This window comes from Thamnophis sirtalis, unplaced genomic scaffold, assembly GCF_051295495.1.
Source record: "Thamnophis sirtalis isolate CommonGarterSnake01/CBP01778 unplaced genomic scaffold, rThaSir2_p1.2 scaffold_5, whole genome shotgun sequence".
In the NCBI taxonomy this organism is placed as follows: domain Eukaryota; kingdom Metazoa; phylum Chordata; class Lepidosauria; order Squamata; family Natricidae; genus Thamnophis; species Thamnophis sirtalis.
In genome coordinates, this window is record NW_028261385.1 from 1,761,692 (window position 1) to 1,788,499 (window position 26,808).

The following is a 26,808-nucleotide window of genomic DNA, read 5'->3' on the forward strand; positions in this document are numbered from 1 at the left end:
AACACTCTTGTTGGCCTTAAGGAAGCCTCATTCTCTACAACAGCAGGAGTTGGGCCAGAGTGGCTAGTGTGGGAATGAAAGTGCCGGGGAACAAGATTTGCAGCTGGATGATTTGTTTTACTCCCCCCCCCCAAAAAAAACTCTGGAGGCTTCTGCCTGTGCTGCATCACTGTGCAATTCCCCAGGTGGGAAGCAGCTGGAGAGAAAGACATATTTTGTTGTGGCACAGTGTTGGAATGCAGTATTGCAGGCTAACTCTGCATTCCCACTGCCAGCAGGTTCGAATCTCACCAGGCTCAAGGTTGGCTCGGCCTTCCATCCTTCCCAGGTCAGTAAAAGGACCCAGATTGTGGGAGGCAACATCTGAACTCTAAACTGCTCAAAGCGGGCTGTAAAGCACTGTGAAGGAGCCGAGGTGGCGCAGTGGTTAGAGTGCAGTACTGCATCCACTTCAGCTGACTGCTAAGCTGCAGTTCGGCGGTTCAAATCTCACCGGCTCAAGGTTGACTCAGCCTTCCATCCTTCCGAGGTGGGTGAAATGGGGACCCAGACTGTGGGGGTGATATGCTGACTCTGTAAACCGCTTAGAGAGGGCTGAAAGCCCTATGAAGTGGTATATAAGTCTAACTGCTATTGCTATAAGTGGTGTATAAGCTTAAGACGGTGCTACTGCTATTCCCCTGGAGACCTTGGGAAGTTGCTGTTGTGATGTCAGCCCAAGTTAATTAAGCCCAGGAAAACTTTACAGCGCGCTCTGTACAATTTACAAGAGCCCTGGTGACACAGTGGTTGGAATGCAACGTTGCAAGCTAATTCACTGCCAGAAGTTTGATCCTGACTCAAAAGTCAGCTCAGCCTGCCTTCCGATCAGTAAAATGAGGAGCCAGTTTGTGGGAGGCAACACCCGCTTGGAAAGGACAGAGAGGTCCAAGGGCTGTTGCTTGACGTGTCTTCCTGGGAGAGCCTTTGGGTCCAGAGGGTGGCTGTGGGGACACCTGCAAGCACCCGCCAAAGAGGCGAAGGCGAGGTGGGAGGGGGGTGTCATTAAATGGGAAGGAAAGCCAACGTCACACAGGCTTCATTTCACGGGAGAAAAGCCTGAAGGGCTCCAGCCAGTCGCGCTTTTCCTGCCGAGAGGCCCCGCAGGGCAAGAGGCTTCCCCGCAATCAGCTGCGTTGGATTTTCGCCTGCATTGAAACCGGGAACGTGGCCAACCCCATCCGCCCCCCATTGGCCCTCCCGGCTGCATCCCTCGCTCTGGGCGCTCCGACGGCCACAGCAAACGAGAAGGCCGGCGGGGGCGCGCCTCGGATGCGGAAGGGCCGGAAATCTTCTCTGGGGCGGCGACTCGACGGAGCCTCTGGGGACCTGCGGCAGGAGAGTGGCCGGGCCCTTTTGCGGGGCGGAACCAGCGGCGGCGCGGAACGGTTCTCCCCCCGGGAGCGTGACGAGTGGACCCGAGCGGCCGACGCCCCATTGGCTGCGAAGCCGGAAGGGGCGGTCCAGCGGAAGCGCGGCGGAGGCCTTGGAGCGGCGGACCGGCGCTGGGCGGGAGGCGCGATGCTGGCGCTGCGGGCGGCGCGCGGGCTCTCCGGAGGGCGGCCGGGGCGGCTGCTGCTGCCGTTGCGGCGGGAGGTGCGGGGCGCCGCGGGGAATGGCGGGGAATGGCGGCGGGGGTCGCGCTGAGGGGGGAGGCGGGGCTGCGTCCCTGCCGCCCCCGCGCCCCCAGCCTCTCCCTGATGGTCTTGCAGGGCGCCCGGCCGGCGGGTCCCGGGCCGGCGCGGAGGAGCGCCTCGGGGCTACCCATGAACACGGTGGTGCTCTTCGTGCCGCAGCAGGAGGCCTGGGTGGTGGAGCGCATGGGCCGCTTCCACCGCATCCTCGAGCCGGTAAGAGCCGCGTGGGGGGGAACCAAGAGGGCATCTAGTCGGGCTCCCTCGGCACGGCCGCCCGGGGGGAGGGGAGGGGTCGCTCCGGCCAAGCGGCGTCCGGCTCCGACCTCTGCCCCCTCCAAGCCCCGCCCGCCTGTCCAGCGTGCCCCCCCTCCCCCGCTATCCTTCGCTGACCCCCCCCCCCTATCTGTGGGCTGCGGGAGCGGTTCTCAGCCCCTTGAAGTCCCGGGAGACCATCGGCGATGCTTGGAGGCTGTTGGGGGAAAATGCTCAGGCGCGGCTTCCTCGTGGCGCGTTTCCCCTCCCCCGGCGATGGGCGGCTGCTGTGGGTTGAGACTCTGCCCTCTGCTGCGCTGCCGGTTTCAGCCGCGAAAATTGGATTTCAAGCAAGCAGGTCTGTCCAGGGGCGGCCAGGCTTTGGCTCCCTCCTCACCTCCTCGCCCTGGTTGGGATTCGATGCGGTCTCCGCAGTGGGGCTGCCAAGCTCTGGACAGCGTCTGTCCCAGAACTCTTCCAACTTGGCCACTTTAAGACTTAGCAATAGCAGTTAGACTTATATACTGCTTCATAGGGCTTTCAGCCCTCTCGAAGCGGTTTACAGAGTCAGCATATCACCCCCACAGTCTGGGTCCTCATTTCACCCACCTGGGAAGGTTGGAAGGCTGAGTCAACCCTGAGCCGGTGAGATTAGAACCGCTGAACTGCAGATAACAGTCAGCTGAAGTGACCTGCAGTACTGCACCCTAAATACTGCGCCACCTCGGCTCTTCAACTCCCAGAATTCCCCAGCCAGCATAATTTAGGTGTGGACTACAACTCCCAGCATTCTGGCTAGGGAATTCTGGGAGTTGAAGTCCTCCCTTAAAGTCGCCAACACTGAGAAAGACAACGTCGTTATGCTGTTATAACCTAGAGTAATAGAGCTGGAAGGGACCTTGGAGGTCTTCTAGTCCAACCCTCTGCTCAAGCAGGAGACTCTATCCCTGAAGCCTTCAAACTTGGCAACTTTAAGATTTGTGGACTTCAGCTCCCAGAATTCTCCAGCCAGCATAATTTGGGGACCCCTGATCTAACCCATCAGCAGACGGAGCCGGGACGAGGGAAGCACCATGCTCCTCCAGGCAGGAGTCACACCCCAAGGGTCTGCTCAGCAGAGCGTGGGGTCCCGGCCGCCTTCCCGCTTTCCTGTTGTAAATGTGTTTTTATTTTCCATTTTCATTTTGTACAGTCACATATATACTGTGCATAACCGGGGCCATATAACATTAAACAATAAACACAGCCATTCCTCTTGTCAATAATACCCCCCAAAATAGAAACCCAATGTACCTCTTCGATCCTCCATACACCCTTTCTTTCGCCCCCCTCCAACTTTCCATCTTCCCTCCAACGTTCCCCTCTACCCTACTTCCCCTCCCCCTCTACCACTCCTCTCTCCCAGTACACTCCCTCCCTTCCTTCTCACCCTCCCTCCAATCCTCTCTCCCACCCTCTCTACCCCTCTTTCTTCTATCCCTCTACTCCTCCCTTCGGTGTATTTCTACTATCTATTAATATATTCAGCTTGTCCTATTTTTACAGTGGAATTAAAGAGCAACAGTATACAAGTGCAGTCGTGTTACTTTAAAGTCTAACACATACTATATATCCCCCCTCCCCCCTAACACCCATGCCTTCCCGCTTTCCTGTTGCATGCTCAGAGATTGCTTGGATGCCACTTCCTCATCTACCTGCAGCCTTCTTACAGGTAGTCCTCGACTTACGACCACAACGGAGTCCAAACTTTATCATTATTAAGTCGGACATTTGTTAAGTGACTTTTGCCCGGTTTTATGACCTTCCTTGCCACAGTTCTTAAGTGAATCACTGCAGCTGTCAAGTTGGTTAAGTGAGTCCGGCTTCCCCATTGACGTTGCTTGCCAGAAGGTTGCAAAAGGGGAATCACGTGACCCCGGGACACTGCGCCCGTCATAAAGATGAGTCAGTTGCCCAGCGTACCAATGTACATCATCACATGACCTTCCGGATGCTTCAACAGTCCTAAAGTGTGAAAAATGGTCATGTTGATTTTCTTTCAGTGCCGTTGTAACTTCGAACAATCACTAAGCAAACTGTTGTAAGTCGAGGACTGCCTGTATTACCTTTCCTCCCACGTTCCCAGAAAAACTTGCAGCTGGCTTTACAATTGTCATTTAAAGGGTGGTGGCAATGGGCTGCCTGCGGGCACGGCTCCATTAGTCAGAGCGAGAGTGTGAGTTGTGTGGGGGATGAAGGAGTCTGTCTCATCTCAGCTTTCTCAGATTGCCCACTGCGGCGTTGTCGCCACACTGGTGGGCTGCTCATGTGTCCTTGCCTAATCAAAAGGAAAACACCAGACGAAATTCCTCGGGATGAGCTAAAAGCCTCGAATGGTCATCGAAGGGCTCTTTTATTAGAAAAAGTTAGTTACAGCGTCATCAAAAAGGAGCGTATCAAAAGGCATATATAATCACACATGGCACAAGTCAACTAATGAAAAGCTCACAGCATTCTACAAATAAAGCAATAGAAAATCACATCATGGCAAAGGGTGGGCAAAGGGGGAACGGAAGATTACAAGCTGCATGGCATTCGGAGGGGGAGAGAGGGAATAGAAAGTTACAGCACAGCATAGGCGGGAGAAAGGGCAGGTGTGGGAGTAGCTGGCTCGCATAGTTCTTGTTACATGAGGCTGCATAGTGAGTTATGACCGTTAGGCCGGAAAGATGTTTCTGGTGCGATGTTTTTGCATCCCTGTGTATGTGTGTTTCAGACAGCAGAAACTGCCCTGCACGCAAACACCCGGAATGAATTCCAACAGCCCACTTTGGGGGGGGGGAGGGGATGGGCCTAGCCCAGCCTTGGAGAAGGCCTGCTGCAGAGGGCTGGAGGGTTTTAAGAGGAGGCCGGAGAGAGCCCTCTCTAAGGATGGTCCGCTTGGTTTCGTGGCGTATTACGGGGGGTTGGACTAGATGGCCTTGGGGGAGGCTGTTTCCCCCGTGAGGTCTCCCAGTGGAGCCTGGGCGGCCACTTGTCTCGGTCCCACCAAGCCTTGTGATGATGCTGTTGATTCCCCGGAGAGAAAGGGATGATTCTTGTCCTTTGCTGATCCTTGCCAGGGACTGAACTTCCTCATCCCACTCCTAGACCGTATCCGCTACGTCCAGAGCCTCAAGGAAATCGTCATCAACGTGCCAGAGCAGTCGGCTGTCACTCACGGTGAGGGGCCTGGCCCTGGGGGGGGGAGCGGGGGCAGGAGCCATGGGGGGGGAATAATGGGGGCCCCATTGACCATTCAGACCATGAGAATAGAATAGAATTTTATTATTTGTATGCCGCCCTTCTCCGGGAGGACTCAGGGCGGCGAACAATTCAGGGGAGAAAAAAGGGGAACATAAAAGACAAAATACAAATAATTTAAGTAAACAACAGTCGCACAACCACACCTGTCGAGAGGGGAAGGGAGCTCATCAACCCCAGGCCTGCCAGCACAGCCAGGTTTTGACGGCTTTTCGGAAGGCCTGGAGAGAGGTGAGGGTCCGAATCTCTGCAGGGAGCTCGTTCCAGAGGGCCGGAGCCGCCACAGAGAAGGCCCTCCCCCGGGTAGTAGCCAGGTGGCATTGGCTGGTAGACGGAACCCGGAGGAGGCCGACCCTGTGAGATCTAATGGGTCTGTGGGAGGTAATTGGCAGCAGGCGGTCTCTCTCTGAGCCCAACTGAGTTGAGGTGGCCTTGATTGGATTGGATTGCTGGCTCCCTTCATCCCTGCAGGGAAGGGCTGCACCACGGAAGGGACCCTACTCAGTACAAGGGAGTCCTCTACTTACAACAGTTCATTTAGTGGCTGTTCAAAGTTAACAACCGGACTGAGCAATGTGACTTAGGACCGCTTCTCGTTCTCCTCTGGCTCCTGGGATCAGAACTTGGGTGCTTGGCGACTGGCGTGTCTTTATGACGGCGTCATCCTGGTCACGTGATCCCCTTTCGTGACCGCCACGGCTGGCCTTTAACAGCCAAAGTCAACGGGGGAGCCCAGATTCTCTTAACGACCACACGATTCGCTTGACGAAGAAGCCACAGTGATTTACTTCACAACCGGGGCAAAAAAGGTTGTAAAATGAGGCAAACCTCAACTCAGTTTCTGCTTACCAACAGCAACGTGAGGCTCCGTTGTAGCCGTAAGTCAAGGACTGCCTCTAGTTGCCAGTCTGGCTCCATGGTTCCTGCTGGAGCCTCCACCCTGAAGCGTTAAGGATGAGCCGCCCAAACTCTGACCAGACACCAGGATGATAACGGTCCGGCTGCCTCATTGGAGGGACTCCAGGCAGCCTCCCGTGACTTTAAAACCCCCATTGGGAAGGACGAGCAGCTTCCAGGGGGCCTCAGCAGCTCCCTCAAAGGAGGCATAAATGCTCGTGGCACGACAAAACCGCGCTCGACTAAAGCGCGCCCGATTAAACCGCGTCGCTGACGTCATCAACAGGGCGACAACAGCCAGCGCGGAGAAAGAAGGGCGCTTTAAATAGCGCTTTGAAAGCAAGCCGATTCAAGTTAAGGTAAGGGTTAGGTTTAGGGTTAGGGTTAGGTTAAGGGTTAGAGTTAGGTTTAGGGTTAGGTTAAGGGTTAGGGTTAGGGTTAGGTTAAGGGTTAGAGTTAGGTTTAGCGTTAGGTTAAGGGTTAGGATTAGGATTAGGTTTAGGGGGGGTTAGGTTTAGGTTTAGGGGTTAATTTTAGGTTTAGCGTTTACAGCGTGCTTTTTTCTCCGCGCTGTTGTCGCGCTGTGATGACGTCAGCTACGCGGTTTCGTCAAGCGCCCTTTAGTCGAACGCGGTTTTGTGGTGGAACCTAAATCCTTCCCTTCCCCACCATCCATCCAGTCAGAGCTGAAGAAGCTTCTTGGATGGGAAGCGAAACATCTTCAAAGAAAAAACCAAGAAGTCCAGTTGGGAAAAAAACAAGGGCACCTTTGGATGAGCAGCTTCAAAGCAGAAAGCTGGGGGGACTCGGAGGGTCATTGATGGTGTCCAGTGGTGCCCTCGGACTGAACAGCCCTTCATGGTATTGGACCTGGGTACTTGAGAGACCGCCTGCTGCCAATTACCTCCAACAGACCCATTAGATCTCACAGATTAGGCCTCCTCCGAATCCCATCTACTGGCCAATGCCGATTGGCTACCACCCGGAGGAGGGCCTTCTCTGTGGCTGCTCTGGCCCTCTGGAACGAGCTCCCCGTGGAGATTCGAACCCTCACCACCCTCCAGGCCTTCCGCACAGCCCTTAAAACCTGGCTGTTCCGACAGGCCTGGGGCTGATGAGTTCCCCGCCCCCACTCGAATTGTGTGGTTGTTGAGTGTTTTTAAATTGTTGTAGTTGTTTGTCTGTTGTCTTTTTTTGCCCTCCTGTTTGTATCCCCCCACCCCCCTTACTTGGTTTATGAGCCGCCCTGAGTCCCTCTGGGAATAGAAATGCAATCAAATCAAATCAAACATAAGAGCAAAAAGGGGTCAGGCTCCTCCGCTCTGACCCCACTTAGCCTGGGCCTTTAGCCCAATTCCTTGAGTGTTTGATGCCTGCAGGGCACCGGGGGGGGGGGGGGGCTTTTTTCTCTTTGTTTTGGTTGGGAAGGCAAGAGCCTCGTGTGAGCGGCCCAAGGGCTGGGTTGATTTCCTGAAGCTCTGCTCTACGGATGGCCAAGGGTCCCTTGGCTTCGGCTGAAAGAACTCTTTGTGTCCTTGCAGATAACGTGACCCTCCAGATCGACGGTGTTCTCTACCTGCGCATCATGGACCCCTACAAGGTAACAGGCGGAAGCCCCGAATAATTGGAGCTCTTCAGGGGGGGGGGGGGGGCTCCTGGTTTCAACTGCACGGATTTTGGAGGTTTGGCAGATGAAAGCGGGGTGGGGGGAGGGTCTCTTTTGAGTTGGCCTTTCCCAGACTCCATGGGGCTCTTCCCCCTTGATGGTGGGCCCGGCCCTTCCGCCTGGCCCGGAAGAAAGTCCACTTATTTCCCGGCTCCTTTCTTCTGATGCCTCTAGGCTAGTTACGGGGTGGAGGATCCGGAGTATGCTGTCACTCAGCTTGCCCAGACCACCATGCGATCCGAGCTGGGCAAGCTCTCTCTGGACAAAGTCTTCCGGGTAAGGAACAGAAGACACACACACACACACACACACACACACACACACACACACACCACTATGCACTGGGCAAGAGAAGACCAGGGTGTCAGGCTTGTCACAACTTGGGCATTTAGGAAAGGAAGACCCTCAACTCCCATTTGAGAAGTGAAAGGTTTACTTTTACTAAAGCCGAGCGATTACAGCAAAAGCGAAGCTGGATCTGAATGTTCCCACCCAAAGCCTCTGCTTTTCCCTCTTCCCTGGCCCTCGACTCGGTGCCCAAAGACGCTTGAATTAAATGTTTTCGGAAGGGCTTTGAGGTTTGGTGCCTCTTTGGTGGAGTTTTGCATTGCGGCCATCCTTGAGCAGCTGTTCTGTTCTAAGAGCAATAGCAATAGCAGATTTTTATATACCGCTTCATAGGGCTTTCAGGCCTCTCTAAGCGGTTTACAGAGTCAGCATATTGCCCCCAACAACAATCCGGGTCCTCATTTCACCCACCTCGGAAGGATGGAAGGCTGAGTCAACCCTGAGCCGGTGAGATTTGAACAGCCGAACTGCTGATCTAGCAGTCAGCTGAAGTAGCCTGCAGTGCTGCATTTAACCACTGCGCCACCTCGAATCTTCTGGATTCACACCTGTTCTGGTTCCTGTCATACCTCCCCAATCTCTCGCATTTTATGGCAGCGTGCCAGCTAAGCGAGGTATGCTGAAGATGGCAGAGCTGCCACGGGACGGGGGTGGGTGGGTCTGTCTCCCCAGGGTTTTATGTCAATAGATTAACCACCTGGTGGTTGGTGCAAGGGGTGTGTGGTTGAAGAGAGCTACGTGGCCTTTTCCTCTGAGAAAAAAAACTTATGGAGGCACAAGCCAAAGGGCTGGTCAGCAGTGACTGAGGAATGTGGAGGGACCAGGAGGTGGTTGTAGAGCCCACACCTGTCCAATGCCCCCCCCCCCCCGGCTGCCTCTGGTCCGCAGGGTGGCTTAGGCCCGAGCAGGGCTGGGCCAAGGAAGGCCCTGGCTAATGGGCAGTGGGGCAGGATGGGCTCCGGGGCTGCCTTCACGCTCTGCCCTCGCTGGGCTCTCTGACTCCACGCTTGTCCCCTCCAGGAGCGGGAATCCCTCAATGCCAGCATTGTCTATGCCATCAACCAGGCCTCGGACTACTGGGGCATCCGGTGCCTGCGCTACGAAATCAAGGACATCCACGTGCCCCCCCGAGTGAAAGAGTCCATGCAGATGCAGGTCAGGCTGGCATTCCTGGGCAGAGGAAGCCTTCCCAGGCGGCGGCGGCACCACCCTTGCCAGTTGCTGGTGCCTGGTGCTTGGCTCTTTTCGTTCTGATGCGCCTTCTCCTCCTCCTCCTCTCACCGGCTGCCTAGCTGTGGCTGGGATGAGGGCGAAGTGGGTCATCTGTGCCAAACGGAGGGGCTCCCTGGCATCGCTTGGCCCCGCACAGGGCTTGGGGTTCAGGGCTTGTAAAAGGAGCAACAGATGAACCCCCTCAGCCCTGACCTGGGAGACGAGGAGGTTCCCCACTGAAAGGCCCCGTTGCTCCCAGGTGGAGGCCGAGAGGCGCAAGAGGGCCACCGTCTTGGAGTCTGAAGGGATCCGAGAGTCGGCCATCAACGTGGCGGAGGGGAATAAGCAGGCCCAGATCCTGGCTTCGGAGGCCGAGAAAACGGAGCGCATCAACAAGGCCGCCGGTACGCAGAGCGCAGAAATGGCTGCTTGCAGGGGGGGCTTGGCTCAAAAGTGCAGCTGCTTTCCTCTGCCACGTGTGGTGCCCTCATCTGGCATGGAGGCGGGTGGGGGAGAAGCACTGATGGGTGCCCAGGAGGAGACGTCTTTGGGCAAGCCCAGACGCTGGAGGTCCCGGCCTTCTTCGTGGGAGGCCTGGCACTTTGGCTAAATGCTCCTTCCGGGCAGCCTGGACCAAGAGGGCTGTGTTTGGTTGATGGAAGGCCCAGGCCTCCGCCCTCCCCTTCTATGCCCCCCCCCCTCTTCTCTGGGAAGGGGAAAGGAGCTGCAATTGATTTTCCCCCTCCCCCGGGAGGAAGGCCTCAGCCCACAAGCCCCCCCCCTCTCGAGGGGCTGGGCGAGGCACCTGGGAGGAGAGCCGGCCTGGGTGGAGCCAGCTGAGACTCCCTTGGGCTTCTCTCTCTCTCTCTTGCAGGGGATGCCAGCGCCATCCTGGTGAAGGCCCAAGCCAAGTCGGAGGCCATCGGACTCCTGAGCATGGCTCTAACCCAGCAGGTGATCACGGGGAAGAGGGAGGCAGAAGGGGCTGGCTCCCCCTCTTTGCACCTGGAGGGGGAGGCTCCAAGCGAGCCCCCTGGTTGGGGCCGCTTGCTGGGGGCAAGTCCAGGTTCATGAGGGGAGAAGGGAGGTGTGGAGACTGTCTGTGTTGGGTTCTTTTAATTTTCAAAACAAACACAACACATAAAATCCTCCTTTACATACTGTAGAAAGTGTATCAGTTGGTTACAAAAGGCTTTCGTGCATCTCTTCCACAGTCATCAAGCATAATTCATATTAACTCAAGTATTTTAACTCAGATATTTATACAGGTTACCCTCATCATACCTCCATTTTTATTTGACTATAATTGTTTAAACATCCATCATAAAATATACCAAGATTTAATACATAACCACATACTGGCATTTCATTTAATATTTCTAAAATCTTCCAATAACACTGAATCCTTATGTCCTATTCTAGCTAAACATCCATAATATTTAATAACAAACTTTTCTAATCCTCCTTTCCAAATCACTGTTTGCAATTTTCATCCAGTTTCCTTATGTTGTACCCATACATATATATATAGGTTGTCATCATTATCCCTCCTTTATTTGACTATATCCCGTATCATAACATTTCCCCCCTAATAATCAAAACTTAACTGTATCCAACTTAGTTCTTTTTATTAACCTTTGTATATAATCCAAAAGGATTTTTAATCTTCCTTTTCATGGGTACCATTCAATATTCATATCCAATTATTACTTATCATAACACTACACATTGTATACATTATTATCATCAATTCTTTAACTATATTATCACTAAATTTCACTAAGTTTAACTAGTTTTAAGTTATACTTTTCCAGAGACCATGAGTTCAAATCCCACCACTCTCTCAGACCCACTCGCCTCACCTCACAGGGGTGTGTGCTAAAAGTTTCCTCTGAAGAGGAGCGACGGGGGGAGGACTGGGTGGGATGGAGCTGTACTCGGCCCAACTCGGCTGGCCTGGGGTCCGGGGTCAGGGAGCACCCCTCTTGGAGGTGGGGGAAGGGGGGCTGGGTATTGCCCACTCATTTCCATTCACTGGATGCACAGACCCCCTTCCTGGTGCTCAAGCACAGCAGCTTCGATTGTCCTCTGGGCAGAAGGGAGGAGAGGGAAGGATTTCTGTGAAGAGCCAAAGGGGGGCTTCAGGGTGTCCTTTCCCTCTGGGTGGGAGAAGGCCAGGAAGGCCCCTCCCCTCTTCCCCACCCCAAGCGGCCTTTGGGTCACGCTTCCTGTTCTCCTCCCAGAATGGCAACATGGCGGCTTCCTTCTCGGTGGCCGAACAGTACGTGCAGGCTTTCTCCCAGCTGGCCAAGGAGTCCAACACCATCCTCCTGCCCACCAGCACCGGAGACGTCACCAGCATGGTCACCCAGGTCAGTCTGGAGCCCAGGAGGGGAAACCCTGGGCAGCCGCAGAGGAGATGGCACAGGAGAAGGGATTTCGGGGGGGGGGGGGGGGGGGCTGCCTGGCTGCAGTGGTTGGTGTCACCACTAGATGGCAGTTGCTCTGTACGGGCATGGGGGTCCCCCTACCTTGACAAAGATGGGGAGACGTTAATAGATGGGGGAAAAGGGCCCTGGGGGGGTGGGAGAGGAAGACCCCAGGTTTAGGTGGGATCTAGGCAGAAGGGGATACTTTGGACCCCAGAGGATGGAGGTGGCTTTGAATGCTTTGCTGCTTTTTGAAGGGTTGACAGACTGGCTTTCTTTTGAGGTGGGGGGGATGAGCACCCCCCCCCCCCCAGGAAGTACGCTCCTCCTGGGGGTCTTGGCAGCTGTGTGGGGGGGGCAGAGCCGCCACTTCCTTGGTGACATCCCCCCCCCCCTCTGTTCTTTCTTCTTCCACAGGCCATGTCCATCTATTCCTCCCTGAACAAGACTCAGGCACCCCCTCCTGAGAGCCTGGAGGAGCCCCCCGCCTCTCCCCAGGCGGCACATCAGCCCCCCAGCAGCCCCAGCTTCATGGACCTAGAGCAGTCGAGCACCAGCTAGCCGGAGAAGCTCCCCCCTTCCCCTAAGGACTGCTCCCCAAGGAGCCCCCGGACTCCTCCTGCTTTGTTTTTTGGATTGGATTGAATCATGTTGTAATAAAAGGAGAAGGAAGAAGAGACCCTGTTGGAAGCCGTTGGGGGGGGGGGGAGTTGGGGCAGGGGGGGGTTGAAGCGCCTCCACCGCGGTTTGTGTGTGTGTGTGTAGAGCAGTGTTTCTCAACCTTGGCAACTTGAAGATGTCCGGACTTCAACTCCCAACCTTGGCAACTTGAAGATGTCCGGACTTCAACTCCCAGAATTCCCCAGCCAGCATTCGCTGGCTGGGGAATTTTGGGAGTTGAAGTCCGGACATCTTCAAGTGGCCAAGGTTGAGAAACACTGGTGTAGAGGGTGGTCTCTTGGTCCTCCCGCCGGTAGGGGGCGCCCCCGTGGCCGCTCCGCCCGCCCTCTCGCTCGCCTCGCCGGCCCCTTCCGCCCCGCCGTCCTTCCGGGCGTCTGCCGGTCCAAGGGCGCGATGGGCGGGCGGGCGGCGGCGGTGGCAGCGGCGGCCTGGGCGGCGCTGCTCCCGTGCGCGGCCCTGGCGCTCTTCGCGGGCGGCTTCCTGCTGATGCGGCTGGAGCTGGGCCAGCGCAGCGCCTGCCACCTCCCGCCGGGCGGCCCTCCCGCCGCCGCCGCCTCGGCCTCCCCGCCCTGCTGGCTGCCCGGGCGCTTCCCGCGGGCGGCGCTGGTGCTGATCGACGCGCTGCGCTTCGACTTCGCCGCCGCCACGGGCCCGGCCGTGCCCGGCTCCCCCAGGCCCTTCGAGGGGCAGCTGGTGGTCCCGCGGCGCCTGGCCCTGCGGCAGCCCCGCCACGGCCGCCTCTACCGCTTCCGCGCCGACCCGCCCAGCACCACCATGCAGCGGCTGAAGGCGCTGACCACCGGCTCCCTGCCCACCTTCGTCGACGCCGGCAGCAACTTCGCCTCCTACGCCGTCCGGGAGGACAACCTGCTCTGGCAGCTGGCCAGCAACGGTGGGAAAGGGGGGCCCGGGGCGCTAGTCCTCTTGAAGGAGGCTGCAAAGCCCTCCTTGGTGTGGGGAGGGGGGTTGTCTTCAAATCGCTCTTGAGGGCGGGAGAGTCTCTTTCTCTTGGCTGCTGCTGGATAGCATGGAAGCCTCCCCCCCACTCTCCCCTCTGCCCCTCCAGTAGCAGCCAAGCTGATTCGAACCATGACAGTTCTTCAAAGGTAATGATGGAATAGCAGTTAGCAGCAGTTAGACTTATATACCGCTTCATAGGGCTTTCAGCCCTCTCTAAGCGGTTTACAGAGTCAGCATATCGCCCCCAACAACAATCCGGGTCCTCATTTTACCCACCTCGGAAGGATGGAAGGCTGAGTCAACCCTGAGCCGGTGAGATTTGAACAGCCGAACTGCAGTCAGCTGAAGTAGCCTGCAGTGCTGCATTTAACCACTGCACCACCTCGGCTCTTTTTAATATAGAGATAGATAGATAGATAGATAGATAGATAGATAGATAGATAGATAGATGATAGATAGATAGATAGATAGATAGATAGATAGATAGATAGATAGATAGATAGATAGATAGATAGATAGATTAGATTAGATCCCCCCATCACAGGTTGAAAGCCGCTGTCCCTGCAGGGCCTTTGAGTAGATGGATGTTGGTTGCTCTCCCACCATCTCCAGGAGAACGGAGCGTCTTTCTAAACCTCTTTCTGGTTTACTTAATGAGTCCCAAAAATGACACTTTCTCCGAAATCTTGGAAGTTGGGCGTGGCTCATAGTTGCATCAATCCCAAACGCCTGTTGGACACAAAACGGGTGTTCCTCCTGGCTGGGAAATCTAGCTGTTGATCCCTAACCCCCACCCCCACCCCACCCGCCCCCCCAGCTTTGGACTCAGGGGCTGAGTAGACCCTTTCAGGCAAAATGGTTCTCCAATCTCTTCTGACAACCCTGGAGGTTTTTAAGAAGAAGTCTGGGCAAGCCTTTGTCTGGAATGGTGTCGAGTTTCCTGCCTGAGCAGGGGGTTGGACTAGAAGACCTCCAAGGTCCCTTCCAGCTCTGTCATCGTTTGGTTTATTAGATTTATATGCCGCCGAAGCTGAGTTCAATGTAGAGATATTTTAGACTGTGATTGTCCAAAAGTTATACCATGTATGGGCTCTGGGAAGTCGGGGGAGGGAAGGGAGGTGGGGATCTAGGGGGAGGGGGGAGATATAATATGTGTTAAATTCTAAAGTACATGATTGCACTTGTATACTGTGGCTTTTTAATGTTAGTGTTAAAACAGAACAAACCGAATATATTGGAGGGTAATACCGAAGGGAGGAGCTGAGTGAAAGAAGAAGGAGGGTGGAGAGGGTGAGAGAGAGGAGGAGGAGAAGGAAGGGAGGGAATGGATTAAGAGAGGGAGTGATAGGGTTAGGATTAGAAAGAAGGGGAGGGGAAGTAGGTGTAGAGGGGTATGTGAGAAGGAAGAATGAAAGTTGGAGGGGGTTGAAAGAGGGTGTATAGTGGGCCAAGGTGGTATATTGGGTTTGTATTGTAGGGGGCATTTTCTATATAAGTGAGGGCTGTGTTTATTACTCAATGTTATATGCCCCAGTTATGCACAGTAAACATGTGATTGTATAGAATGAAATGGAAATAAAAAAAATATGTTAGATTTATATGCCGCCCTTCTCCCAAGGACTCATTGTATTCTAGAGAGAGAGGGAGAAGGAGCATGAAGGAGGCTTCCTGGAATGGGAGGAGGCAGCGCTGGCGGAGCAGGCCTTATGCCCTTATGCTGCGTTACCACCTGCTGGTTGCCATTACTGGGACCTCCCCTCCTTTGTGCCTCTACCAACGCCCCCTACCCCCCCCCCTCCGGTCTTTCAGGGAAAAAAGTGGTCTTCATGGGAGACGACACCTGGGAGGGCCTCTTCCCCCAGGCCTTCCACCGCGCCCACTTCTTCCCTTCCTTCAACGTCAAGGACCTGCACACGGTGGACGACGGGATCTTGCAGCATTTGTACCAGACAGGTGAGCAGCGGGCCCCGGTTGTCCTGCCTGGGAGGTTGGGGGACGCGAGGGAGGCCGGAGTCAGGCGGGAAGGACGACTCGGGGGACCAGCTAGGAAGGGATCCGGGTTTTGCTAAGGAAACGCTTTTTCGTGGCTCTTGTAACATAGCCAAGAAACGGGGGCCCAAAAAGCATGTTTTAAGAAAAAAACCTTTCGGTCAGTTTCACCCCTAAGAACCTCCTTCCTTGGCTGTCCTTGCCCCCACCTGCCCGTCTCCCTCGCATGAGGGTTTGTCTGGGAAAGGAGAGTCCCAGCCTCAGCTGCCCCGGCTGCCTGTCCAGGGAGCTCAGCCGTCTCCAACCTTTCCAGCTTTGGGGACCCAGGTGGACAGGGGGGTGGGGATGGTTCCAGGTGCACACGCACCTGTACACACGCACCTGTCACTCGTATAACTGGAGCCGTGCTGGTTGCCAGGCCCACTGCACGCACAAGGGGACACAATCCTCAGCCTGGTTCTGATGGGTCCAGGGAATCCCTGATGTAGCTCTTCTCCCTCCCCTCTCTCATATTTTGCCCCCCTCTTCCTGGCCGGCTGACTCCAGGTGCAGCTTTTGCCCTGCCTTGGAGAGAAGGCTCCAGCGGCCCCTGCACTTCCCCCCCCCCCCGCAGCCCTCCCTCCAAGGAAGCGCCCCCTTTCACCCTTGACCTCCTTCTCCCTTCTTTCCTGTGGCAGTGGACAGTGGCGAATGGGATCTCTTGATTGCCCATTTCTTGGGTGTGGATCACTGTGGTCACAAACACGGGCCAGACCACCCCGAAATGGCCAAGAAGCTCTCCCAGATGGATGAGATGCTCAGGTGAGTTGGAAGTGGAGCGGAAGCTCTCTTTCCCCCAGCCAGCCTCCCCTGGCAGAACGCCAGGCAGCTTTTCCACCGGCTGCCCTCATCTGGTGCAGGGCACAAGTGTCCAGACCCGGCCGAAGCCCCGGGGGGGTGGGGGGGTTGCGGTGTGGCTCCTCCTAAAAGGCCACCGTGTCTGTTATCCACCAGCCATTGTTGCGCTGGGGAGGCCGAGAGTCTGTGGCTCAAGTTCTATGTTGTTGATGGACAGTTCACTGGTTGACCACCTGGGAAATGACACGCTCCTCCTGGTGGCAGGGGACCACGGCATGACCTCCACCGGCGACCACGGGGGAGACAGTGACGAGGAGCTCGATGCGGCTCTCTTTGTGTACAGCAAGAGTCCTCTCTTCCAGGACCCTCCCCCTGAGGTGAGACGGAGGCCCTGCCAAAACAAGGCTGCCCCCCCCAGGTTGTTCCTCTTGTTTGTATTCCCCCCCCCCCTATTTTGGTTTGTGAGCCGCCCTGAGTCCCTTTGGGAATAGGGCGGCATAGAAATCCAATAAATCAGGTGGGCGACGCCCATGGGAGGCAGGACGAGCCCTGAGCTGCCAGCGGGTGTGTCCTTGGGCAAGGTTACCTGTAGCCTTCCAGGGGCTCCCGGAATTCCTTGCATTGGGGGTCTTAATGGAAGGATGGAGGTCAGCAGTCCCCCCCCCCCCCCCGCTCCGGCCAGCAGCTCCAGGTGGCCAGTCCCTGATGAGAGGCTGGATGAAGAAGTGGGGCCCTCCAGGAGGTCTCGGTCTTCGCCCGTCAGTTGTTCCCCATTCATTCCTCCTCAGGAGCCCCAGACGGTCCCACAGGTTAACCTGGTGCCCACCCTGGCGCTCCTGTTGGGGGTGCCGGTGCCCTACAGCAACATTGGGGAAGTGATGGCTGACCTCTTTGCAACCGAGGGAGACGCGGCCTCTTCGCTCCGTGCCCAGCTGGCAGCCTACGACATCAATGCCAGGCAGGTAAGAGTGGCTCCCCTCCCCTGGGGGCCTTCGGAAGTCAGGGCTTGGAAGGGAGGGTGGCAGGCTAACTCTGCCCACTGCCGGGAGTTCGATCCCAGCCAGAGAGGGACGTGGGCCACTGTGGAAGTCTTAAGGGCCACTGCTGCTCTGAAGGCAGCCCAAAGGCCCCCCTCACTCAGGGGAGAGTCCAGCAGGGGAACCTCGTTTTGTGCAGCGGCCTCTCCAGCTGCCCCTTAGAGCACAGAAGCTGCCACTGAAAGTGAAAGTGAAAGTAAGGTGCAGCTGAAAGGCTTTGCGGGAGGCTCGGGAGGCTCTTAGTGAAGTGTCCCCCCCACCCCTTGGCTGGAAGAGCCTCTCCAGGGCTCTGAGCAGCTGCTCTCTTTCCTCCGGGCAGGTGGACCGCTTCCTGAACTCCTACGCAGAGGCCGCTCAGGACCTCCCGGCGGAGAAGCTGCGGCACCTTCAGCGTCTCTTCCGCTCCGCCGTGGAGGAGCACGAGCGCCTCTCGGCCCAGGAAGCCTCTCTGGCGCTGCTGCCGCAGATGGAGGGGCTCCGGGCGCGCTTCCAGCAGTACCTGCGAGAGGCCCGGGCCGTGTGTGCCGAGTCCTGGGCCCGCTTCCATCCCGGCTTCATGGTGGCCGGCTGCGCCCTCTTGACCTCCTCCTGCCTGCTGTGCTACGTGGCCTCCCGGCTGGCCACTCGCCTGGACTTCTCCTACCGCCACTTCTTCCTCTACCCCTCGCTCTGGGGGATGGCGGGGGTGGCCCTGCTGGGGATGGCTCACCTCCTCCGGGTGGCCAGAGCTGACCTCCTCCTGCTGTCCGCCTGGGGGGCAGCCGCTTCCCAGCTGGGCTTCTTCTGGCACTGCTGGACCAGGCGCCCCCCAGCCCCAAAGGCGGCCGGCCTTTGCCCCCCTTTTGAGGGGTTCAGCCTGAAGCCCAGGCTCTGGGCGGGGCCGGGGCTGTCCCTGGGCATCCTCTTCCTGCGTTGCGCTGCCATGCTTTCGGACAGCTTTGTGGTGGCAGAGGGCCAGGTGGTGCCCTTCCTGCTCACCTCCCTGGTGCTGCTGCAGGCGCTGAAGCTGCAGTGGAAGGGCAGGCTGGACGGCTCCCTGCACTGTTGGCAGCTGCTGGCCACCCTGGGCGTGGTGGTGGTGTGCGCGCGACTCTCGGGGCTTTTCCGGAAGTGCCGCGAGGAGACCCCGGCTTGCCAGACGGCCTCCATCCTGGGCGCCCTCTCCAGCCTGCAGGAACCCAGGGCCAAGAACCTCTACTACGGCCTCTGCCTGGGGGTGCTGGCCAGTCTGGTGTGGGGCACCCGCTGCTGGCTGCGCCATTACGGCAACCTGAACAGCCCCTGCGCCCTGGTGCTTTTTGTGCGGTGGGGGTTCCCGCTGCTGGCCTTGGCCCTGGCCGGTTACTGGGCCATCACCTCTAGCGCCGAGGAAACGCTGGTCAAGCGCCACGCCTGGGCCCAGCTGGCTCTGGAGGCCTTCCCCCGCGGGATCTACCTCTTGGGGGTGGCCGGCCTCCTCCTGGTTTTGTGGAACCCCGTGACCGTCTTTCTGGAGGGCGGCCAAGAGCCCCCCCTCGTGTCCTCCAGCTCCGAGGCCCTGATCCCCCAGCTGTACCGCCGGATGCAGGAGTCCCTGAAGAGCCGGCTGGAGGAAAGCCCGTCTGGCTGCAGGGCCACGGTGGCGGCCTACGGGCTGGGCAGCGTCTATTCGGCCGCCTTGCTCATTTCCCTCGCCCTGCTGGCCTTCCTGCTGATGACGCTGCACACGGAGCGGCTCAGCCTGGCCTTCCTCCTGCTCTTCGTGGAGGCCTTCGCCCTGCTGTGGATGAACGCCTGCACCCGGGCCCTCTCCTCTTCCTCCTCCTCCTCCACACACTCGGGTGAGTCCGGGAATCCCAGCCCAGCCCTGGTCAGGGGCTCTGGAAGGAATCGGCACAAAGCACATTCTTAGAAGGGAGCTAGCTAAACTCCATGCAGGAGTCTCAGCTGGGAAGGGAAGGCAACAGGGCTGGCAGCCCGGCCTGCAAAACAGGCGTTGGCATCTCGGAAGAAAAGGCAGCTACTTTCCCAACAGGTGGGCAGAGCTGGGGAAGCGAGTCCAGCTTTATCCTCTGGGCAGGTCCATCAAGAGTTTAACAGTTGGGTCATAGCTGGGTTGTAAGCTGGATTTCAAAGGCTAAACCCACATCCTCGAGTTGTGCCTGAGTTATACCTGGCAGGGGAGGGTGATGGTGGGTGTTGCCTCTGGTCAGCAGAGTCTCTGGGCTTGGGGCCGTCTGGGTTCCAGCACAAAACCGCGTCTGACTAAACTGCGTCGCTGACATCATCAACAGGGCGACAAAAGCGCGGAGACAGAAGCACGCTGTAAACCCTAAACCTAAAATTAACCCCTAAACCTAAACCTAACCCCCCTAAACCTAACCCTTACCTTAAGTTGAATCTGCTTGCTTTCAAAGCGCTATTTAAAGCGCCCTTCTTTCTCCGCGCTGGCTGTTGTCGCCCTGTTGATGACGTCAGCGGCGTGGTTTAATCGGGCGCGGCTTAGTCGAGCGCGGTTTTGACGGGTCACGGGCCGTCTGGAGAGGCCAAGTCATCCTCCCCCCACAAACTCCTAGCAAGGGGCCTCTTTTAAAGGCGGCTAGAGATGCAGCCCACCCGGGAGGGTCTCAGCAGGGCCTCTGAGCCTCGTATCCCTGGGGGGAAGCCCGATCTGCAGTGCCCAACGGTTTAGCCGCAGCGTCTGTGCTGCGCGTGGCAGTTGGAGATGCCGAAGGGCCTCTGTGAGGCTCAATCCCCCGATTCCGCTGCTGAGACCTCCCCAGGTGGGGGTCTTTGGGCCGGGGGATTCCTGGGCTCTGGCTCTAGACTCTGCCGTCCCTCCTCAGACCCTTTCGAGGTCCCGTGGGACGCCCTGGTCGCTTGGGCTCTCGCCGCCGCCCAGTTTTTCTACGCCACTGGCCACCAGCCCGTCTTCCCAGCCATCCACTGGAACGCGGCCTTCGTGGGCTTTCCGCAGGGACACAGCACCAACCTGCTGCCCGCCCTCCTCGTTGGTGCCAACACCTTCGCCTCCCAGATCCTCCTGGCAGGTTAGTTGAGTGCCCACAGGTGGGTCCTGAGTGAATGGCAGCTGGGACAGAGGGCGAGCCGAGGGTGGGAGCCAAAACAAGCCCTGCATTGGCAAAGGGCCCTTCATGCCTGGCATGTCACGGTGGCCCTTGGGACAGCGTGTGTGGGGGTCTTTGCCTCCAGACTCTCCGACACCCTTTGGACCCACCACTGGGGGGGGGGGTGCTGCCTGCCCTTCCTACGTGCGCCAGCCTCTCTGCACGCCCCTCTTCTATGCCCCCCGCGTGATCTGCCTTTGGGTCTCTCTCTCTCTCTTGTCATCCCTCTCCCCCTTCCCGAGGCAGCCGGCTGCCCGCTGCTTCTGCTGTGGCCCTTTGTCTGTGAGGCCGGCACCTCCGTGGCCAGAAGGCCCAAGACGCGGCTCCAGGAGAGGCCGGAGGAGCAGATGATGGAGATGAGGCTGCGGGAGGCCCCAGAGCGGTTCTCAGCAGCACTACTGCAGCTGGGCCTCCGGTACCTGCTTATTTTGGGGCTCCAGGTACGTCTGCGGGAGAGGCGGCCTTGGCGGGGATTCAGAGATGCTCCACTTGCAACCGGTGGATCTCCAGGTGCTCCGTTCTGCGACCCGGTGGAGATTGGGATTATTGATCAATTGTTATTGATTTGTTAAGCAATTTGTAACAGCTGCCCAGATCACCCCCGTGGGACTCTGAGCAGCTGATAAGATTTTAACAATCCACCAGAGAGAGAGGGAATCCTCAATGTAGGACCACAACGGAGCCCCACATCTCTGTTGCTAAGCGAGGCAGCTGTTAAGTGAATCTTGCCCCGTTTTATGACCTTTCGTAAAGTACATCACTGCAGGCGTTCAGTTTAGGAACACGGTTGTTAAGTGAATCTGGTTTCCTCATTGACTTTGCTCGTCAGAAGGTCGCAAAGGGGGGAATCACGTGACCCCCGGGACACTGCGACCGTCATAAATGTGAGTCACTTGCCCAGTGTCTGAAATTTGGTCACGTGACCACGGCGATGTTGCAACAGCCGTGTGAAAAAATGGTCGTAAGTCATTTCTTTCAATGCCGCTGTGGCTTCAAGTGGCGACTAAACAGACTTGTTGGTCGAGGCCTATAATATAATAGAAATCCACACCCTCCCATCAGCCCCCGTGGCCGGCTCCGTCTCCCTCTGGGCTCCGCCGGGCCTCCCACAGAGCCACCTCTTTGGGCCCTTTCAAAAAGCAGCAGGGTGGGGGCCAAGTGTACCAGCACCCACCAGATGACAGTCCACAAAGGAGACTCTTTTTCGTGCCCCCCCCCCCCCCCAGATGACAGTCCACAATTGATGGGGCCGAGCAGGCGTAATGGAGCAGAGGCATCCCAGGGTCCCAGCTGGAGAGCCCTGGGGCCGTCTGAAGGGGCCCCTCTCTGGCCCTTCCTTGGCCACCCTGGGGATCTCCCCTCTCTGCCTCCCAGGGGGGCCCTTCTCTCCTGAACAGGCTCCAGCTGTCCCTTGCTGGAGGCCAGGGTGGCTGCGCCTGAAGATAAGGGCTGGGGAGGGGGCTGGGAGGGAGCAGGGCGGGGTGAGGTAGGTTCCATTTGTGAGGTTGCTGGCTCAGGTGCGCCCCTCTCCTCTCCTGCCTGGACTGAGCCACGCGCCTCTCTTCTCCCGACAGCTTCTGGCTTCTGTTCTGGCAGCCATGATCCTCAGGAGGCATCTGATGGTGTGGAAGGTCTTTGCCCCAAAGTAAGTCAAGAAGCTCTGTCTCTAACCCCCCCACCCAAGTCCCAAAGCCCAGGCGGGGAGAGTCGGGGCGGGACCCCTGAGCCTGGACTGCAGGCGGGCGGGAAACTTGGAGTGGGGCTGAGTAGAAATCAGGATTCTGCTTTGCCAGCTTCCTCGTCCCAGTGCACGCTCAACTCGGTTAGCTTTAGACAGCTCAAAGCAGAAGAAACGAGGGGGGGGCTGACGAAGGACATGGAGGTGCCCCACTTAGGCTGCCTGGTCTCCTGGGACCCCGGCGGGTATTGCTCAGGATGTAAGAGGGGACCAGGCTGAGCCGAGGGAGGGAAGGGCCAAGCACATCATCACTTTGGCATCCCTTCACGCTCACAAGAGTCCAGCCCTCCTCCAGCTCCTTTGAGTCTCATCTGCTGCCCGTTTGTCTTGACCGACAGGAGTCCAGGTTCTTCGCGATGGGGGCGGATACCTGCAGCTCGGGTGGAGGATGAGGGTGGAGGTTCGTCCTCTGAGCTTGTGAGTTGGTTTCGTTACCAGGCTAGTGATAACAACTTCAGCGGAGTTGTACAAAATGTTTTATAGGTGGCATCTTCCTCCCACGAGGTTAGCAAAAACGAATCAGAATCCGTCTCTGCAGTGTTGGAAATGTAACTTGGCTTTAGGATCTTTTTATCGTCTATGGTGGTTACCTACAAAAGCCAAGGAATTTTGGCGTCGGATAAAAGACGTGGTTGGAAGAGATATTAGACCAAAAGATAGATTTAAAACCAGAATTATTCTTATTAGGAATAATAAAAGGAAAATAAAGAAAAGGGGTGACATATTTAATGCTGCGTGGGATAACCGCAGCAAGGTTGGTCTATGCACAAAATTGGAAAAAAAACCAGAGATGCCCCCCCCCCCACCGAAGAAGAGGTCATAAAATTTTGATCTCTGCAGAAATGGACAGACTGACAGTAGCAATCAAAAATAGAGATGAGACAGAATATTATGAAATTTGGAACAAAGTGTAACCATGGTTGGAAATGAGGAAAAGGAATCGGAAGAGAATATTTTTTTCTGAGGATTGTAAAATTGGAACTGGATAATACATAGATAAACATATAAAGGAGGATAAGGGATGTGTGTTAATAAGATTAATGTAGCTAAAGTAGAAACTGTTTTTGTTGTTATGTTAAAATATGTATGGAAATGACAAAGCCGGAAAGGTCGCTCTATGTCCAATGTTTGGGATGTTTATTCAATTAAAAATATTCTTTAAAAAAAAAAGAATTTCAGCGGAGTTTAGGGGATGCTTCCTGACCCCACGAAGCCCTTATGAGCAGAACAACAGCGACCAGCATCCCCTAAACTTCGCTGAAGGGGTCACCCGCTCAAGAAGTTACCCAGCCTGGTAACGAAACCCATAAGCTCAGAGAAGGAACCTCCGGTTCCACCACAAAACCGCGGACGACAAAATCGTGGTCGACGAAAGCGCGTATATGACGTCATCACAGCGCGACGAAAAAGATCGAAAAATGTAAAAATAAAGCTAAAACCTTACCCTAACCCCCCCAAACCTAACCCTAAACCTAACCCTTAACGTAACGAAAAACCTAACGCTAACCCTTAACCTAACGCTAAACGTAACGCTAACGCTCTAACCCTAACCCTTAACCTAATCCTTACCTTTATGTGAATCGGCTTGCTGTAATTTAATTTTTATTTCAATTTTCCGATCTTTTTCGTCGCGTTGTGATGACGTCACATACGCGATTTCGTCAAGCGCGCTTTTGTGGAACACGCTTTTGACGGGTCACGGGAACCTCCACCCTCGGTTCAGACTCTTGTGTAGAGACAGCCTGGATTAAAGGTGTGCGTCTGACACGGGCTTTACAAACTTCAAGGAACACACCTCGCGAGGTCCCTGTGTGTGTGCTTCGTCCACTGTGGATGAGGCCCCACCTGCCAAGCACAACCCCTCCTTCCGCAGGATCTCTTCAGTGACAGACCCTTCCCAGGGAGGGAGCTTCACCTGAGCTGCTCACCTGATGGGCCGGGCTGTTCAGGCCCACTGAGCATCAGTTGCCTGTTGGCCTTGGGCTCACCCTGTGCTGCTTCTCTTCCCCCCCGGCAGGTTCCTCTTCGAAGCAGTGGGCTTTGTGGTGAGCTGCGTCTTCCTCCTGCTGGGCCTGGGCCTGGTGATGCGGGTCGATTGTGCGGTCAGCAAGTGGTTCAAGCAGGTCATCCTTGCACATCCCAGATAGCGCAGCAGCGCAAGGCAGCCCATCGAGGTTCCTCCTTACGATGAAGAGGGGTCCCCGGTCTGCACCCCCAGAGATGCCCTCTGCTTCCTCCCCCTGCCAAGGGCAGAAAGGGGGCAGCCTTTGAAGGGCAGGGAGCTGCGACAGAACGGCCCAGCCTTACCAAGGAGCGGGAAGAAGTTCCGGATGAAACCAAAGAGAACTTCAGGTGCTCGTTTGCTGGGTGCCTGGGGGTGCACGGACACCTTGTGGGGAATGACTTCCTCTCCTTGGAATCCTGGAGGACCCAGCAGCTTCCTCTCGAGGAGGCTCTGCAGCAGAGCGCCTTGGCGGCCCTGGGCAATCCCTCCTAGGGCCAGATGGCATGGGACTGTGTTCTGGGGAGGGAAGCCGTGGGCAAGGTGCCCTCGGCTGCTGCTCCGCCTGGCTCAGGGGCTCCGAGGGAGAAGGCCAGGCTTGAAGGCTGAATGGCCGGGTACCCGGAGGTCCTTGCTGCCATCCCCTTGGGGTGCTAGATTCTGGGTTCCAGGTTCTGGGTGTGGCTTTTTGAAATAAAAATACGGATTTTCAGACTGGAGTAGTAGCTTGAGTTCATGTGGACTTTGGAGAGCTGAGAAGGAGCCACCTGTCTCTGCCCCAGCTGGATCACAAGGAGACTCTGAAGCCTCTTTGCCTGATTTGGGGGTTCAGCGAAGAAACATCAGAGGCTGCCCTCTGCCAAGTCAGTGTGGGCCTCTGCCCAACAAGTGTCACTCTTTGCTGCCCTGCCCTGCCCTTCATTTATTTATTTATTTATTTATTTATTTATTTATTTATTTATTTATTTATTTATTTATTATCAAAATTTATATGCCGCCCAATCCCAACTCCGGGCGGCTTACAAAAAAAAGAGGAAAAAAGAGAAAAATTATCAGTTTAAAATCGCAACACCACATACATTCATTCTAATCGGGGCTGAACCTCAACAATGAGGTCAACAGCCCGGGGCCTGCCGGAACAGCCAGATTTTAACGGCTTTCCTGAAGGCCATTTGAGTGGGTAAGGTCCGGATCTCTGGGGGTAGCTGATTCCAAAGAGTCGGAGCAGCCACCGAGAAGGCTCTCCTCCGGGGGCCCGCCAGCCGACACTGTCTGGCTGACGGCATCCAAAGGAGGCCCAATCTGTGGGATCTTACTGGCCGCTGGGGGGTATGTGGCAGTAGGCAGTCTCGAAGGTACTCTGGCCCTAAGCCATGTAGGGCTTTAAAGGTAATAACCAACACCTTGAATTGCGTCCGGAGACCAATTGGTAGCCAGTGCAGCTCGCGGAGGACAGGTGTAACGTGAGTGTACCTCGGTGCACCCAATATCGCTCGCGCGGCTGCATTCTGGACTAACTGCAGTGTCCGAACGCTTTTCAAGGGTAGCCCCATGTAGAGCGCGTTGCAATAATGTTGGGGGAGCTGCTCTGTTTCTGTGCAGGAGGTCTCCATAGACCGATTAGATCTCACAGGTTAGGTCTCCTCCGGATTCCATCTGCCAGCCAATGTCAGCTGGCGACTCCCCGGGGGAGAGCCTTCTCTGTTGCAGCTCCAGCCCTCTGGAACGATCTCCCTGTTGAGATCCGGACCCTTACTACCCTCCCGGCCTTCCGCAAAGCCACCAAGTCCTGGCTGCTCCAGCAGGCCAAGGGGCTTGTGAAACATCCAGCCCCACGGAAACTGTGAATGTTGTGTATTTTAAAGTGTTGTCTTTGTCTGTTTATCCCCTTCTCTTGTTTATTGTAAGCTGCCCGGAGTCCTTCGTGAGTGGGCGGCATACAAGATCAATAAACTCAAACTCAACTCCTCTGGCTTCTCCCTTGGTCTTCCACACACGGAGCTCCATGCAGCCAAGTTTCCCCAACAAGTTTGAGCTTCTCCTTGCCTAGATCCAATGAGCTGGCCCTGGTAGGTGAAAGAGCCCTGAAGCCAGTGTGAACCAGCACAAGAGGGGAAAAAGGGCTTTTGGCTGTCAGTGGCCTCAGTCTGCAGCACCCCCAGAGACTCGGAATCTCTTCCACCCGGCAGGACCCGAGAACCTGCCCCTTTCTCACCTCTGAGTCGACAGACTTTGCAACTCTCCTCCCTCCCTTCTCCTCCCCAGAGTTTCTCCAGTGGCGAAAAGAGCCATTCGGATTCATTTCTCCTCATGAGTTGCAGTCAAAATGGAAAAGACAGGTGGCTCTTTGGAAGGGGCAGGATAGTCATATTATTTCATTACATTGTGGGTCCAATGTGAATCTTCGTGGGTAGGGATCTCTGTCCGCAATCCCTTTGGGGTGGCTGCTGTAATGTCTTTCTCCCTTCTGCCAGCCCAGGGCAGCTCACCGGAGGCTTTGCCCGCAATCTTTTTTTGGACGGCTGCCATAAAAGGGAGGCTAGGAGTCGCAAGAGGGGATTTAGAATTTCGATACTCAACTGATGAGCACAAGTTAGTCAATGGACTGCAAATGGCGGAAGCTGCCTCTGCAACGACATGGTCCCCTTGAAACGGTTTCCCTCTTCTTCACTTACAGAAAGGGTCAGGTAGGCAC

At 56.3% G+C, this 26,808-nt stretch overlaps 2 protein-coding genes across 2 annotated transcripts; both read left to right on the plus strand.

The window, feature by feature from the left end:
* The first annotated feature begins 1,523 nt into the window (after window positions 1–1,523).
* STOML2 (stomatin like 2) lies at window positions 1,524–12,441 on the plus strand. The gene is made up of 10 exons (XM_087715195.1): window positions 1,524–1,635; window positions 1,752–1,889; window positions 5,030–5,129; window positions 7,649–7,707; window positions 7,948–8,049; window positions 9,142–9,276; window positions 9,593–9,737; window positions 10,208–10,287; window positions 11,577–11,705; window positions 12,180–12,441. Exons 1-10 carry the CDS (start codon window positions 1,561–1,563, stop codon window positions 12,321–12,323), a joined length of 1,107 nt encoding a protein of 368 aa, XP_087571321.1. The 5' UTR covers window positions 1,524–1,560; the 3' UTR covers window positions 12,324–12,441.
* A 375-nt stretch (window positions 12,442–12,816) lies between these two features.
* PIGO (phosphatidylinositol glycan anchor biosynthesis class O) lies at window positions 12,817–24,827 on the plus strand. Its single transcript, XM_087715197.1, has 10 exons — window positions 12,817–13,335; window positions 15,213–15,356; window positions 16,070–16,193; window positions 16,447–16,606; window positions 17,018–17,191; window positions 17,586–19,086; window positions 20,092–20,295; window positions 20,620–20,813; window positions 21,948–22,018; window positions 24,129–24,827. The coding sequence occupies exons 1-10, from the start codon at window positions 12,837–12,839 to the stop codon at window positions 24,256–24,258; spliced, it is 3,201 nt and encodes a 1,066-aa protein (XP_087571323.1). The 5' UTR covers window positions 12,817–12,836; the 3' UTR covers window positions 24,259–24,827.
* The last annotated feature ends 1,981 nt before the right edge of the window (window positions 24,828–26,808 follow it).

Coding starts and splice junctions, on each gene's coding strand:
- PIGO (XM_087715197.1), top strand. CDS start 12,837: ATGGGCGGGCGGGCGGCGGCGGTGGCAGCGGCGGCCTGGGCGGCGCTG. Junction 15,357..16,069: donor GCAGCATTTGTACCAGACAG/GTGAGCAGCGGG, acceptor TTCCTGTGGCAG/TGGACAGTGGCGAATGGGAT. Junction 17,192..17,585: donor ACGACATCAATGCCAGGCAG/GTAAGAGTGGCT, acceptor TCCTCCGGGCAG/GTGGACCGCTTCCTGAACTC.
- STOML2 (XM_087715195.1), top strand. CDS start 1,561: ATGCTGGCGCTGCGGGCGGCGCGCGGGCTCTCCGGAGGGCGGCCGGGG. Junction 7,708..7,947: donor GCATCATGGACCCCTACAAG/GTAACAGGCGGA, acceptor TGATGCCTCTAG/GCTAGTTACGGGGTGGAGGA. Junction 9,738..10,207: donor GCGCATCAACAAGGCCGCCG/GTACGCAGAGCG, acceptor TCTCTCTTGCAG/GGGATGCCAGCGCCATCCTG.